Source organism: Sitophilus oryzae, unplaced genomic scaffold (assembly GCF_002938485.1).
Source record: "Sitophilus oryzae breed Bouriz unplaced genomic scaffold, Soryzae_2.0 scaffold_1586_pilon_pilon, whole genome shotgun sequence".
NCBI classification, from domain to species: Eukaryota; Metazoa; Arthropoda; class Insecta; order Coleoptera; family Curculionidae; genus Sitophilus; species Sitophilus oryzae.
This window is the reverse complement of record NW_022146265.1, coordinates 478,659-493,868: the sequence shown is the minus strand read 5'-3', so window position 1 is coordinate 493,868 and position 15,210 is coordinate 478,659. Positions and strand designations below refer to the sequence as shown.

Below are 15,210 nucleotides of genomic sequence, written 5' to 3'. Positions count from 1 at the left end.
TTTTTATTTTATTTATTAATATTATCGTAAAATTGCGTAAATAAATCTAACAGAGTCAATTTACAATTCGGAAAAAGCTGTTTGCATTTTCCTTTGTTGTTTTTTCCTAAATGATGTGCTGCATAATACTCGTTATCCGTATGGTGACTCAGTTCTTCGTTTGTACTTGTAGGCCTAAAAATACGGAAAATTAATGGGTTATAACATTTTTTTTTTCTTGTATATGAAGTCTCTCAATTTCCTCGTGCAAAATCAGAAGTAAATTATTATTGGCAAAAGAAATTGTGCTTTGGTATATGTTATCTCAAGGACATGAATTGAAAAAGAATTATTTATCTATACCAAAAAAATTATGCAACAAAAAAAATTATATGACAGAAAAAATATGTATCAGCGATACCAATTAAACTTTTAGTTACTTAATCGAGAGCGCGATTTTTAAATTCATTGTTGTCAACCATGCAAATATTCGGCACAGGGCTGACTGACTGGAATTTAAATTTCGCGCAGGGAATTCAGGTGGTACCTCTACTGTAAAAAATGTCAAATTACAACATTTATTTATTTCTTTCCTGATATTGTCATTCGTTTTGACACTTCAGTTTTGTATTACGAGTTTTTGGTTTAAATGAATTGTGTTGTGATATTTTAAGCTAAAAAATGTTTACTAGCAGATCTTGCAGTCGAACATTGTTCTTTTTAGAACTTCTTTTAGTGCGAAGTGTACAAGATAGCTTCTTGTTCTTCGGGTTCCATCTCCTAATGGAGGTTGGAAATCATCATGGCAATTCTAACTTTGTTAACGGCTGCTCTGAATAACTCGTTTGAAGTTATTCCAAACCATTCTCTCAAATTCTTGAGCCATGATGTTCTTCTTCTTCCTTGGCTCCTTCTGCCCTTTATCTTTCCTTCTATTATGTTCTGCAGCAGATTTAGGTCCTCTCATTATGTGTCAAAAGTACTCAAGTTTTCTCTTTTTAAGGGTGTCAATCATCATTAAGGTCCTTCCGAATTCTGCGCCGCAGTTCCATATGTTTAACCTTGTCAGTCCATGCAATCCTCAGCATACGCCGATAACACCATATTTCGAATACCTCAAGTTTCTCCATTTCGACCTTTTTAAGTGTCCAACCTCTGAACCATAGAGTAGAGTGGCAAATATGTAACGCCTTGGCATTCTTAATTTAAGCTTTAAGTTGATGTCTCCACTGCAGAGACATTTTTTGAGTTTTACAAAGGATGCTCTGGCTATTTCTATTCGAGCTTTTATTTCTGATGATTGATCCAAGTTTTCGGTCAACCAACTGCCTAGATATTTATATTTTTGGTACTCTCTCCATAGGTGAATCATCTGTGTATCATCAGTTAGAACATTGGATTGGACAAGTTAGCTTAATAGCCGTAAAAAAACTCATCGCAACTTTATTAGGATATTTTGAACTGGAATGCGGTAGTAATAGCCCTTTATGTCCCTAAGTGCTGTTAAGAAGATGAGTTTTGTTGATGTGAATAGTAACTGTTTATATATTTATAATTAATTTATTTCTGTTTTAACTTAATCACGTGACTAAAAATTTAATTGGTGTGAACTTATAAAACAACTCCGGACTTAATTTAGTATAAAATATTTCAAATTTTTAAAGCACAGTATGTCCAAGTACAATAATGTTAACATTATACTCACGTAAATATAAAATGTAAAACTTCTTCAAAAAAACCGTGATATTTATCTATGGGTGCTTCTGCAGCTTCGCATATTGCTCTCAATATGCAGACTCGACCACCATGGCCTTTCCTAAGTAACAAAAAAAATAACATTAAAACTAGTTATATTAACACAAATAAATTGGTTATTAATACTAAATTTACTGTGATTATATAGTCGAAAAAATTTTACTGTTTTTATTGCTATTATTGATACACATCTTAATCTGAACACTACATTCGAATTCAAAAGGACCATGTGGAACATAGATAATCCGAGAATGTGCATCCCATAGAACACTACTAAGATGACTAATTTTACAGGTTACAGAAGTGTAGAAACTTGGTCCAGAGCTGGTACTAGAGTAGTACTGGGAATAACCAAATATATAACCCACAATGTAGTATCAGGGAGAATCATACCATCTCAAAAAATACGCAAAAATATTCCATCCGGACCCTGGATTTTCTTGTATAAAATAAGCTGATTTGTTATCCATTAGCAGCGCAAAAAATATCGCAATTACTCATGTAAACAGGCTCTATGTCATGAGGCCTTTGACCTCTGATATTTTGCAGAAACTAGCTTATAAATCTTAGAACCTGGAAAATTAGCCAAAAAAATGGAAGATTATATAGAAGAGTATAAGTAACATATAGAAGAGTATATACAGGGTGCTACAAATTCGGGGTACGAACATTAGTATCTCGGAAACACTAATAGATATAGGATGGTTAAATTGGAGCAAAGTTGCGCCCTGGGATGTTCACCAAGATGTCATCAAAAAAGTTTTAAAAATTTCAAGCATTGCTGTGTTTTTTTGGAAAGAACGTTTTTTTTAATCAATTTTATTTTTTAAAAGAGAACTCGCTCAATCAATATTATAGAAACGTACTTAAAATTGAAACAACATATGAACTGATCTCAGATACAGCCTAAATCTCATATTTGACATATATTGATGACGTAACGGTGAACCAGTCTTTATATTTATACTAGCGTGTAGCAACGACTTCGTTCGCGTCGAATTAATCATTTGTAATGGTGATGATAAAGCAAGGCAAGAATTTCCATTAACGTACAAACTGGATAAAATTTTCTCACATTTATGTCAGCATGAGAAAAAACAACGTAGCGATATTATTATATAACTGTAATATTTGAGAGGTAGTTTCATCTCGTTGGAATTTGACTTTCGAAAAATCCGTTTGCCGAAAATAAGCTTTTTACGTCAAGCAGTTTAAGCAGAATCGTGGTTAAGAAATTACCCAACTTTTTGGAACACCCTGTATAATTTTTTAAAAAATTTCAAAATATGTAAAAAACCAAATAAACTATGCTTGTCCAAGCGTTTTCTCGAAAGACTAACCGTTTTTTAAATAACAAATATTGTAATATTTGAGGGGCGTTTTCACCCTCTTGGAATTTGAGATTCGAGAAACCTCTCCTTATCGAACCTCTATACCCCACAGTTAATCCGTTTACCAAAAATCAGCTTTAAACCTCAAGCAGTTTAAGCAGAATCGTGATTACTCAAAGGTCATATTTTATGAAACACCCTGTAAAAATTTATAAAAAATCTTAAAATATATGTAAAACAACAAAATAAAATATACGTGTTTAAGAGTTTTTCCGAAAAACTCACCGGTTTTTAAACAAAAAATATTTTAATATTTAGGGATAGTTTCACCCCCTTATAATTCGAGTTTCGAAAAATCCCTTCTTATCAAACCCCTACACCCTAAAGTCAATCTGTTTTCCAAAAATCAGCTTTTTACGTCAAGCGCTTTAAACAGGATCGTGATTATTCAATGACCAGATTTTTCGAAACACCCTGTATACATTTTTAAAAAATCTTAAAATATGTAAAAAAACAAAATAAAATATACGTGTTTAAGCGTTTTTTCGGAAACTTGACCGTTTTTTAAATAAAAAATATTGTAATATTTGAGGGGTGATTTCACCCTCTTGGAAGTGGAGTTTCGAAAAATCCCTTCTTATCGAACCTCTACACCGTAGAATCAACCTGTATGCCAAAATTGAGCTTCTTACGTTGAGTGGTTTGAGCAGGATCGTGATTAATCAGTATGTCAGTCACTTAAGGATTTTATATATTAGTATAGATGTATCTATATCTTAAAAGTAAATAGTTTTTAATTAATTCTAACGTAATCAATCTGCAAATATTAATTTAAAATGTTTAAAAAAGTCAAACTTACACTTCGGAATCCTTCTCAAACACTTTGTATAAATCCCATCGTGTCAATGACGGTAAATTTCGTGTAACTTCCTGAATTTCTGGATTTGTGAAGTCGCTGGCATTGTAAGGAACACCATAAACTCCCCGCACGAAAAATCCCAATGACGTGGAGGGCACAAGCAAGTCCGGAACCGGGATAGCATACCCTAAAATCAACTATGTTAAAATTATTCGATTATTTAAAGGTAGAATATACTGGGGTTAAAAAAATTATTCTTTTTTCACCCAATATATTAAATAGTATTTAATATTTCACTTGAGGGTTGGAACCTTTGGTGTTAAACAGCAAAATAAAACACTAATTCACCACAATACACCAAAAACTTTACTTTTGCACTGGACGCGCTTTTCGCTATTTTCAGCAAATGCTAACAGTACAAAAGTAAAGTGTTTTAGTGTATTTGGTAAATTAGTGTTTTATTTTGCTAGTATTTAATAAAAATAATAATTACAAAATGTCATAGTATGGCACATAATGTTCTTGTGTATTAATTTGACTTCAATAAATCATTTGTGTTTTAGCGGTTTTAACATAAAATTTCTATTCCAAAAACATTTTTAAAGTTTAAAATCGTTAGTTTATGGATAGCTTTTAATTGGAAGTATAGGCATAGTATAAGGAAAGTATAGGTGTCCCATGATAGTGTGTTGTTTATAACTAATGATATTAAAATACGATAATTATTGTTTTGTATACCGGGTGCGTCTCAAAAGTGGCTCGTTTTTTTATTTTTTCAAATAAAAAAACGAGATTTGGTATATTAGTTTAGTATAGGACATAAATTATGATGGATTTACGTATTCAGTTGTTTTCGGTCATTTCCTGTTTCGCCGAAAATGACTACAACTTTTGATTTTTAAATGGCACCATCGGTGATGATGATATTCTGAATAGAATGACATATCATATGTCAACTTTTGACATTCTTGCTTAAAATAATAATATTTTAAGTTTTAATCTAGAGTGCCATGGCTGTGTTAAAAATACTAATTTTTAATCAGGAGCCTTGAAAAAATAGATTTGATCGTCTAATGTTTTTCGTGTCTTGTCCTGACCGGTTAAAGGTTGATTCTCACTATATATACCTTCCGTATCAATTACCTACCTTCCGTTTACAAAAAATATTATATCATGTAAATGAATAGGACAATGCATACTATCCGTACGGTTTCCCTTCCGTTCCATATCCTGGACTGAAGCGTATAGGAAACCGCGTTGTCAAGTTCTTTGATTGGTACCAGCTCTGTAAACATTTAGCTGATATATATTTATTCTTTTACCTCTTAATTCTTCCTATTAACTTTTTCAAATGATACAAATTTTTAAAATAAAGCTTTAGTAATGATATAAATTGAACAATAAAAAGTATAGAACTGATACGGAACGGAAGCATATGTATAGCGTGAATACAATCAAAAATACGGAACGGATATGGAATGGATACGGAATGAAAACGGAAGGTATAGTGAGAATCAACCTTTAAAGATGCCTAAATCGTTCTTTAAGCATATCTCAAATTTTTCAAATGGAACAAGAGTAGCTCATTAGCATATTTGGAAAAAACATTTTTTACTATACACTTGGTATTTCGAGTCAAATTGTCGTTATGGACCGCATGTTACAATTTCAAATAAACCATATGCGAAAATGTCAAAAGTTGACATATGACATGTCATTCTATTCAGAGTGTCATTTTCTATTGAATAAAGTAAAAAAAAAAATACCGAGGGTATCATTTAAAAATCAAAAGTTGTAGTTATTTCCGGTGAAACAGGAAGTGGCCAAAAACAATTGAATACGTCAATCAATCCTAATTTACGTCATATATTAACATACCAAATCTCCCCCCAAAAATCTCAACCCAAAAAAAAATAACAAAGTTATAGGGGAGTGAGCCACTCTTGAGACGCACCGGTATATTCGTAATTGAATAATATTAGTAATTGTGAAATAAAAACAAACCTTAACGTTCCCTAATAAAATTTAAAATGTTGATTTTCTAGTGTAAAGAGCTGTTGTAGGTAAAGTACGGTACACAATTCGCGTTGCAAAACCATATTACGCACCAATAAATCATTTGCCCATCTTTTCCATTCGTGCGTAGTATGCTTTTTATTTTTTGATATGTTACGTAAAATAATATTAACAGTTCAAAAAAATCTGCATATTATGTGTTTAAGTTATTTTAAGAATTGTATTTCATACTGTATGATTTGAAGTTATAGAAATTTGAACCAACCTGTAAAACTGTAAGGTCTCCAAACACCAGCGTTCTCTTTTGTCTGTTTAGTTTCTGATTGGAATGAGGTGAAACAACGGAAATGAATAGGGTAGAAAATACCACCGATCTAATAATTTGGCATAACATTGTCGTAGATTATTAGGCAAAGAATTGAGATGCAACCTAACACTGGGCATGTTGAACAATGACGACTATTACCTAACGTTAATTGATAGATAAAATATTACGCTATTTGGAGAATGGTAAAGCTGGAACAGGCGATTGAATTTTTAATCGTAACACAACAGTGGAGCAAATTAAAAAAATAAATATGTTAGTTCTATTTTTTTTTTCTATGCAGTAAGAAAAATTCTCACGTGGTCTGAAGAAAAATATTGATTTTATTGATGCTAGGAATGTCGTTAACATGGACGTAGTTAGGTTATAACCGTATCAGTCCTTGAAAAATCTAGCTGCAAGGTGCAAGAGCGTTGAAGTTATAATTATTACAAAATCCGCTTAAGATGCGCTGGTCACGTATGCAGAATGCAAGAAAACCGCCTATCAAAATATCTTCTTTACGGTGAGCTTGTAGACAGTAAGAGAGATAACCGGGTAGACAACTCAAAAGGTACATATACGGTAAAAGGTAAGGATCTTGTTCACGAAAACTTAAAGGGGATAAGCTTGCAGAATCAGTGGGAAGAAGCAACGAACAATAGAACGCAATGGAGAAGAATTGTAAACACAGTTAACAGCTACAACCAAAAAGTAAAGAGGCAACAAAGCAATGGGATTTTTGAATGTCCCGAGTGCGGAAAAGAGATAATAACAATAGCATCACGTATCGGGCTTTCCAGTCACAGAAAAGCTCATGAAAAAAAACGCCTACTTAACAGCCTTTTACTTTAACACTCTTTAACACCCTGTAGCTATGAAACATAGCTGAAGCGGACCTATGTTGATATGGAAAATAAGTCTTATCTTCACTTGAGGAATTTCCCCACGAGAGTTGGCACATGTTCTTTGAAACACCCTGTATAATAAATTGTTGCGAGTTTTCGAAGTGTAGGTATACATAATATTAAACCTAAACGAATTTCGGACTTCCATTGTCTTTATTCGTTTTACTTACACAACGTTTCAGTCAGAAGTACCTATCACTGACAAACTTTGGCTTCGATATATGTTGATGATACCTTAATAATCTGGAATGGAACCGATAGACGCAGCCGGATTCCTTTCTCAATCATCTTAATTCACGAAGTAACTCAATCACATTCACGATTGAGAAAGAGAAAAACTTCTGTCTACCGATACTGTTTCTAGATGTTCTCTCTCTTGACGATTCCATATGTGAAAGGACCATCGTAGAAGATCAGGCGAATAGCTAAGCAGTATAAAATTAAAACTGTTTTTAAGTCTGGAACTACTTTAAGAAGTGTCTTAACAAAAACACAACCGGAATCACCAAACCAAGAAAAAGAGTGCATCCACCAAGGTACCTTGCGAGTGCAGTGAGTCGTATATTGGAGAGACAAAACGTCCATCTACATGTACTAATTGTCGACCATAAAACACATACGCAAAGAGGTAAAACAATAAAGTCGGGCATTGTAGGTCATGTGTGGTACAAGCACCACAACTTAAAATGGTTGGAAGTCCGGTTTGCCCTCAAAGAACCCCATTGGAAAAAGCACAAATTTAAAAAGGTCGTATTTATTTCTAACAATAATAAAATCTTTAGCAAATCTAAGCATGGAAATTTCAACAATATGGTTGTACTCATAAAACGTCCTATGGTTGCACTCATAAAACGTCCCTATGCATCTTAGTGGAAAACCTCATGCTTGACTGAAACCAAACTAATTTAAGGGTGAATGCTCGGCTCTAGTATATTATAAGCTCAGTAGTTTTAGGATTTAGTTTATTTCACACTTGATAACAGTTACTAATACCACAGAAATATACGCAAACTATATATTCAGTGGTGATACTTTTGACCGAAACGTTGTGTAAGCAAAATAAGTAATTTTATTTCACTTTTTTTAAGTTTTCATACTGAATCATTGTCTACCACATTCAAAGTAACGTTGGTGTATACATATGTGGAGCTGTAATACCTACTAAGACAATGAAAACACCGACATAATAATAAATGGCGTCCATCTCGAGACCACGCAGAGATATATTTACTTGGGCAGGGAATTAAACAGCCAACTAGAGCACTCTAAGTAAATCAGAAGAAGGATTGAAATAGCTAGGGCTGGTTTCCTCAACATGCGGAAGTTCTTATGCAATCCAAGAATAGCAACACCAACGAGGCGAAAAACATTAAAATGTTATATATTTTGCTTCAATGTGGATGCGAAATATGGACGCTAAAACAAGAAGACATCAAACGCCATAATGCATTTGAAATGTGGATGTACCATCGGATGCTCAGGATAAGTTGGACCTCCAGAACAACAAATTGTGAAGTTTTAAACAGAATGAAAACTCGTGCACACCTAACAGGAACAATTAAAATCAACAAGACTACCTTAGGCACATAATGCGGCACTCAGAATATGAAGAATACATAATAGAATGAAAAATCGATGGAAAACGAGGTAGGAAAAAAGAAATCATGGCTACGTAACATAAGAGATTGGACCCACACCAACGAAAACACCCTTATTCACCAAGCTCTGGACAGAGAGTCATATGCCATATTAATCGCCAACCTCAACAGAGAAGGCAGTTAGGAGGGGGAATACCTACAAATACTAAGAATCCTTCATGTATATGAAACCAGAAACTTGATTATATCCTATACAAAGATATCTGGAACAATTGAAAATACGCAGTACTATTGAAATTTCTTACACTGTACCTCGATAAAGACGAAGAAAAGTAAACATTTGTTATTTGTTCCTGTTATTAATGGACTATATACAGTTTGTTGAAGCTATGAGTATGTGCACATCAGTATGTGTTAAGGGGTTATTGAATGTAATAATATAATACAAAATATTTTTTTAGTACCTATTTATTTCTTTTTCTTTTGCAATATCGTAGGATATTTTTAATACATCCGACGTTAAGCGTAAATATGTAATTTTTACACTTATTTTATGTAAATATTGTAATATTTATAACCGGTTAATTGTAGTTCTTTTAGGAATATAGGCGCTAAAATATAACAGATATTTTAGTTTTTAATGTTTGTTTTAGTTGCGAGGTGTCACATGCAATTACTCATGTAGTTGTTAATATACAGGGTAGTCCGAATTGTATTCGGGGAACTTCGGCAAATGGAGGAGCAAGGGGAAAGACACCCCCTACCTGTTGAGCTTCAGCCAGGCTCAGAACTCCAATGTAAAGACATTGAGTTGGCAAGTCATCAACTCGAGGGAGGTGGGTCATGGTGAGGTCCTCACAATAGGAACTGACCTCAAATCCAAGGAGGCTATGGAAAAGGAGGGATATATGCTCTATTATAGATTCGGGACAACACTGGTATCAGGTCTAAAGGTTGGTTTACAACCAATTAAAGAGGCAGAGAAAATGGAGACAGATCCTACAGCTTCCACCTCACGGGTACCTCAGCCGGAGGCAAGCTCCTCGACTGTGAAAGGCACGGAGAGCCAAACTACAACCGTGGAAGAGTGTGTACCCTCGGACGAAGAACATCTGTTGTGAGGAGAATGGGAAATACCCTGTCCCCCCTGCAACAGAAAAATCCTCAAAGATAATGGGTTATAGACTGTTATGTATGATGGGTTATATCACAGGTAATAAACTGGCAATAATCTACATAATATATAAAATGCTAATGTTTATCTGTGCCGTCTCTACTGAAGTAACGACTTGCTCTAGAAAGTTGCTTTTTTTACTAAAAGATAGCTAATTGGCTCTTCTAAAAACTTTCGTCGCCGGATTTTTGTTTTTCATTAAATTGAAAAAAAATAAAAGGTATTTTTTCTGATGTCGTGGCGGTTGCGCCAGGCTTTAACTAGTATAAGTATAAAAGGCAATGACACAAACCAAAATGCAGACACTTATTATTTGACATAATTTGACACAAAAATAGCCTCTAATTTGACAGAAATTTTATAAATAATATAAAATAAATTCTACTAGAAAAAAAAATATTTTAGATTCTTTTAATTATACTACCGTACGATCAAATAAAAACGGCGTCAGCGATGGCTACGAAATGAAGATCGCTGTCATTTTATATGTAAAATTATATGGGAAATGTAATCGATCGTCATTTCCAAGCCAACTCGACGCCGTTTTTTTTTATTGTACGGTATAAACGCAGTTATACTTTAAGTAGAGTGATGTATCTGAAATATTTTTGTGCGTTCCGTACATATTATATAATTATCACATTCGTTATATTTTTTAACAAAATTATTACTGGTTTTATTATTATTTTTTTATTTTAATTTTTTATTTTATCCCTGTCATTATATCTACAATGGAAATACTACAGTCAGGAAATAGATCCATGCAGTCTAGGTGAGTATTCTCTAAACTATATCTTCTTGCCCAGTGATATTTTCTGTGATCGTCTGGTTCTTGGTGAGAAAGTCTTTTTAAGGGGTATCTAAAAAATTAACAATACTCTATTACACTTGTACACTATTACACCTCTAGCACACTTGCACACTATTACACCAAAGTATGGTTTTATTTTCAGTTTAAACCACTTACTTAAAAAATAAGTTGAGTATTTCTTTTCCTAAAGTATTGTTTTTCTTATTAAGTTTTCTTGGAGCTTCACACAACGCTTTATATATACACTGCTTTCCTGTATATCCCATTCTAAAACAAATTTCTTAGACATTACAAATAATACCATCCACCACTAGTAAGAATAAGTTACATCATAATTAATATTGTAAATTTATACCCTTGAGAACAACAATAATATACATTTTTTTAATCAACAATCGTCTTATTTATTTTAACACTATATTTTCAAAAACACTACAATATTCGCTGTACTACAGCTTCTTCTGGTGACTGAGTTAAGCCTTATTTAAGTTATTTTTAAATTAAGCTTTCTTTTTTGAATGCATACTATAGGCAAGTTATACAGGGTATGACAAAATTAATAATGGGTCAATTGATTGATTTAAAGTATAATAGTTATTTTTACTACATATTGGGCTATACGGGGTAAATTCCAATTTAGGTAGTTTTTATTGAAATTTAAAAATTGTTCTTTATTTTTAGAAAATTTTAAATATGTCAAGAACAGTTAGTTTACATTTTAGTCATATACTTCTCTAATGAAACTCCCCTTTATTTTTCTCCTAGAATTCGAAAATCTATTAATATATAGGGTGTTCCATTATAAAAAACAAGATTGATGCGTAACTTTTTTTGGAGGCAACCTGTAGAACTATCCTTTTAAAAAATGCTCTAATTTAACCTAGATATGCTCACAAAATTTCATTTTAATACTGTCATTCTCCTTGGAGCTTCCGCTTACCCTGTATATCTGTAAGATAATAATGAGTAAAACTATTTGAAAATATATTTTAGTTTTCCCAATAAGTATTTTCTTTTATATTGAAAAAAAATGTTCTTTATCATATTTCTTAATTACAACCTAGATATTGCTAAAAAATTAAAATAAAGAATACAATAATTAAAAATCCGAAAACATTGTCTGACAATGCCCCTTTAATTGTTGGATACATAAATTAAAAACCATATTTAGCAACACAAATCTCAAACCTAAAAGAACACGTGTTATTCTTACTTTTCTAAGACTGTTTCAAATCTGTTGTACAAATCTCTTCTTTGTCGTCTTTTCAAAGCATATTTATTTGAATTAAACACTTCCTTGACTGTGGTGGCATTAGGCAGATCGTAAGAAATACCCCAATTGACACCCTCATAAAACAGCCCTACAGGAATAACTAAGTTCGTAAAGAAACAGAGGGTAGCCTGAAAAATTGAAAAAATCATTTGCAACATTTTTTGATATAGTTGTTATCATTTTGATAAAGTTATTGAATACCGGGTCCGTCTCAAAAGGGACTCACCCCTATAATTTTTTTTATTTTTTCAGATAAAAAAACGAGATTTGGTATGTTAGTATATGACATAAATTAGGATTGATTGACGCAATCAATTGTTTTTGGTCACTTCCTGTTTCACCAGAAATTACTACAACTTTTGATTTTTAAATGACACCCTCGGTATTAGCCTACTTTATTCGATGGAAAATAAAACTTTGAATAGAATGACATATATGTCAACTTTTGACATTTTCTCATATGGTTTGTTTCAAATTGTAACATATGGTTCATAACGACAATTTGACTTGAAATACCAAGTGTGTGGTACCAAATTATTCGTAAAAAATGCTTTTTCCAAATATGTTAATGAGCCATCCTTGTTCTTTTTGAAAAAATTGAGATATGATTAAAAATATGATTTGGGCATCTTTTAACCGGCCAGGACAAGACACGAAAAACATTAGACGATCAAAACTATGTTTCCAAGGCCCCTTGATTAAAAATTAGAGTTTTCAACACAGCCATGGTTCACACTCTAGATTGAAATTTAAAATACGATTTTTTAAGTTTAAATGTTAATAGTTGACATATGATAAAGTCATTCTATTCAGAGTGTCATTTTTTATCGAGTAAAGTAAAAAATACCGAGGGTGTCATTAAAAATCAAAAGTTGTAGTCATTTCCGGTGAAAGAGGAAGTGACCAAAAACAATTGAATACGTCAATCAATCCTAATTTATGGCATGTACTAACATACCAAATCTCGTTTTTTTATCTAAAAAAATAAAAAAGCTATAGGGGTGAGCCACTTTTGGGACGCACCCGGTATATAAATTTATTTTGTAAAATGGACTGGTCAGGGCATATTTTTTTTTGTATATATTATACCTTCAATTTTATAAATGGCTAATGTGATGTCACTAAAAGAATTTTTTCTGCAAAAATTCCAATTTTGTGTCATAATATTCCATTTCATTCCATTCCATTGGAAACATTCCATTTTTAAACAATTATTGTACAGGGTGAGTCTTAAATAATGGTGAGTCTTAAAAATAGTAACTATGACGTCATCAAAACAATTTGTATATACAGGGTCCGGCAATAGTGCGTCGGGCATCTGTAGCTCCTAGAATAAAAAACTTGAGAATTTTGTTTAAGTGCAAACCTAAAGTATGTACCAGGATGTATTTCAGGAAACTATTTTAACTTCTATAGGGTGGCTCAAAAAAATGTGAGTGGACCTGGATGCTTTTTTTTAAATGGAACACCCTGTATATTATTGCATTTTTGGCTTCCTTTCAGATCACTTTACATAAGTCTAAGATATGAATAAATCTATTTCGATAGTTTCAGAGATATTAAAAAATAAATCAAAAATATATATTTTTCAACCCATTTTAAAAAATTTATTAAAAATACAAGGACTGTTCTGAAATCAAAACGATATTAGGTATTTACTTTAGATGATTTGTTCTTACATTGCTATAAATATGGTAATCGTAAATCATACAGGATGTTCAATATTCTACGCCAAACTTTCTAAAATATAAAATATGTTTTCTTTGTTTTTTTTAAATGGAACACCCTGTATATATTATTTTTTTATTAGATCGAGAGTTTAAAAATGAACATTTTTTGTATTTAGAGTATTTCAAATTTTTTAACGGTTTCGCAGATACACGCAGTATTATTTCATATGGCGCTTTCAATGGTAAAATACGAGAGAAAAATTATTGGGTGGCTTTGATAAAAATTTACTGTGAAAAATGCCATATGAAATATAGAACCGCAAATATCTGCGAAACCGTTAAAAATTCTGAAATATTCTAAATACAAAAAATGTTCATTTTTTAATTCTCCGTCTATTGAAAAAATAATATATAGGGTATTCCGTTTAAAAAAAACGAAGAAAAATTAATTTATATTTTAGAAAGTTTGGCGTACAATTTTGAACATCCTGTATAATCTACGATTTTCATATTTATAGCAAAGTAAGTACAGACCATCTAAAGTAAATACCTAATATAGTTTTGATTGCAGAACAGTTCTTGTATTTTTTATAATTTTTTTAAGAAGGGCTGAAAAAACTATATTTTTGATTTATTTTTTAATATCTCAATCAAAATGTATTTATTCATATCTTAGGGTTATGTAAAGTGATCGGAAACGAAGCCAAAGATGCAATAATATACAGGGTGTTCCATTTAAAAAAAATCATCCAGGTCCACTCACACTTTTTTGAGCCACCCTATAGAAGTTAAAATATTTTCCTGAAATACATCCTGGTATATAGTTTAGGTTTGCACTTAAACAAAATTCTCAAGTTGTTTATTCTAGGAGCTACAGATGCCCGACGCGCTATTGCCGGACCCTGTATATACAAATTGTTTTGATGACGTCATAGTTACTAGTGTTTTTAAAAACCGAAATTTATTATTATTCTATATACAAAAAAATATACCTTAACTAGTACTCTATTAATACTGCCAATTTTGAATCTTCATTTACTACTTTCCGGGTATTCACCCATGTCATGAAGTTTAAATCACCCTGTATATTGAATGACTGTAAATACATTTTTTAACTTCTTCAATCTAATAAAAAAATTGCTAAACTTACAATAAAAGTGGAACCCTCGGGAAAAGCGACATACCGTTTTTGTCTGCTTTTAACAACGGGAAATTTACTCTCTTCATTATTTTGACTCAAAACGTCATTAACTAAAGCTAGAACCACTAAAAAATACAATCCTTGCTTCATTTCGTTTAACCATTCTGATAAAAACACATGACATAGTAATCTCGTCAGCTCCAAATGTTAGCATGTATTTGCTTAACGGATTCCAACTGGGGATGTTGAATCAAAAAATTAGAACAACTAGTTCAAACAAAATGTCTAACAGTTAGTACAGTAACTATTTCCAGTGAATAATGAGAACAATATTATCTGAAACGGAGGAATAGAAAGTGGAAAATTTCGATGACCTAAAATGCACTTTTTA

General features: G+C 32.1%; 2 protein-coding genes across 2 annotated transcripts; both read right to left on the bottom strand.

Moving 5' to 3' along the window:
- Positions 1-8: 8 nt before the first annotated feature.
- LOC115879703 lies at positions 9-6,440 on the bottom strand. The gene is made up of 4 exons (XM_030896659.1): positions 6,206-6,440; positions 3,925-4,121; positions 1,685-1,795; positions 9-174 (listed from the first exon to the last, which is right to left on the bottom strand). Exons 1-4 carry the CDS (start codon positions 6,332-6,334, stop codon positions 9-11), a joined length of 603 nt encoding a protein of 200 aa, XP_030752519.1. The 5' UTR covers positions 6,335-6,440.
- A 4,023-nt stretch (positions 6,441-10,463) lies between these two features.
- LOC115879779 lies at positions 10,464-15,038 on the bottom strand. Its single transcript, XM_030896766.1, has 4 exons — positions 14,829-15,038; positions 11,949-12,136; positions 10,892-11,002; positions 10,464-10,784 (listed from the first exon to the last, which is right to left on the bottom strand). The coding sequence occupies exons 1-4, from the start codon at positions 14,967-14,969 to the stop codon at positions 10,628-10,630; spliced, it is 597 nt and encodes a 198-aa protein (XP_030752626.1). The 5' UTR covers positions 14,970-15,038; the 3' UTR covers positions 10,464-10,627.
- Between the last annotated feature and the right edge of the window lie 172 nt (positions 15,039-15,210).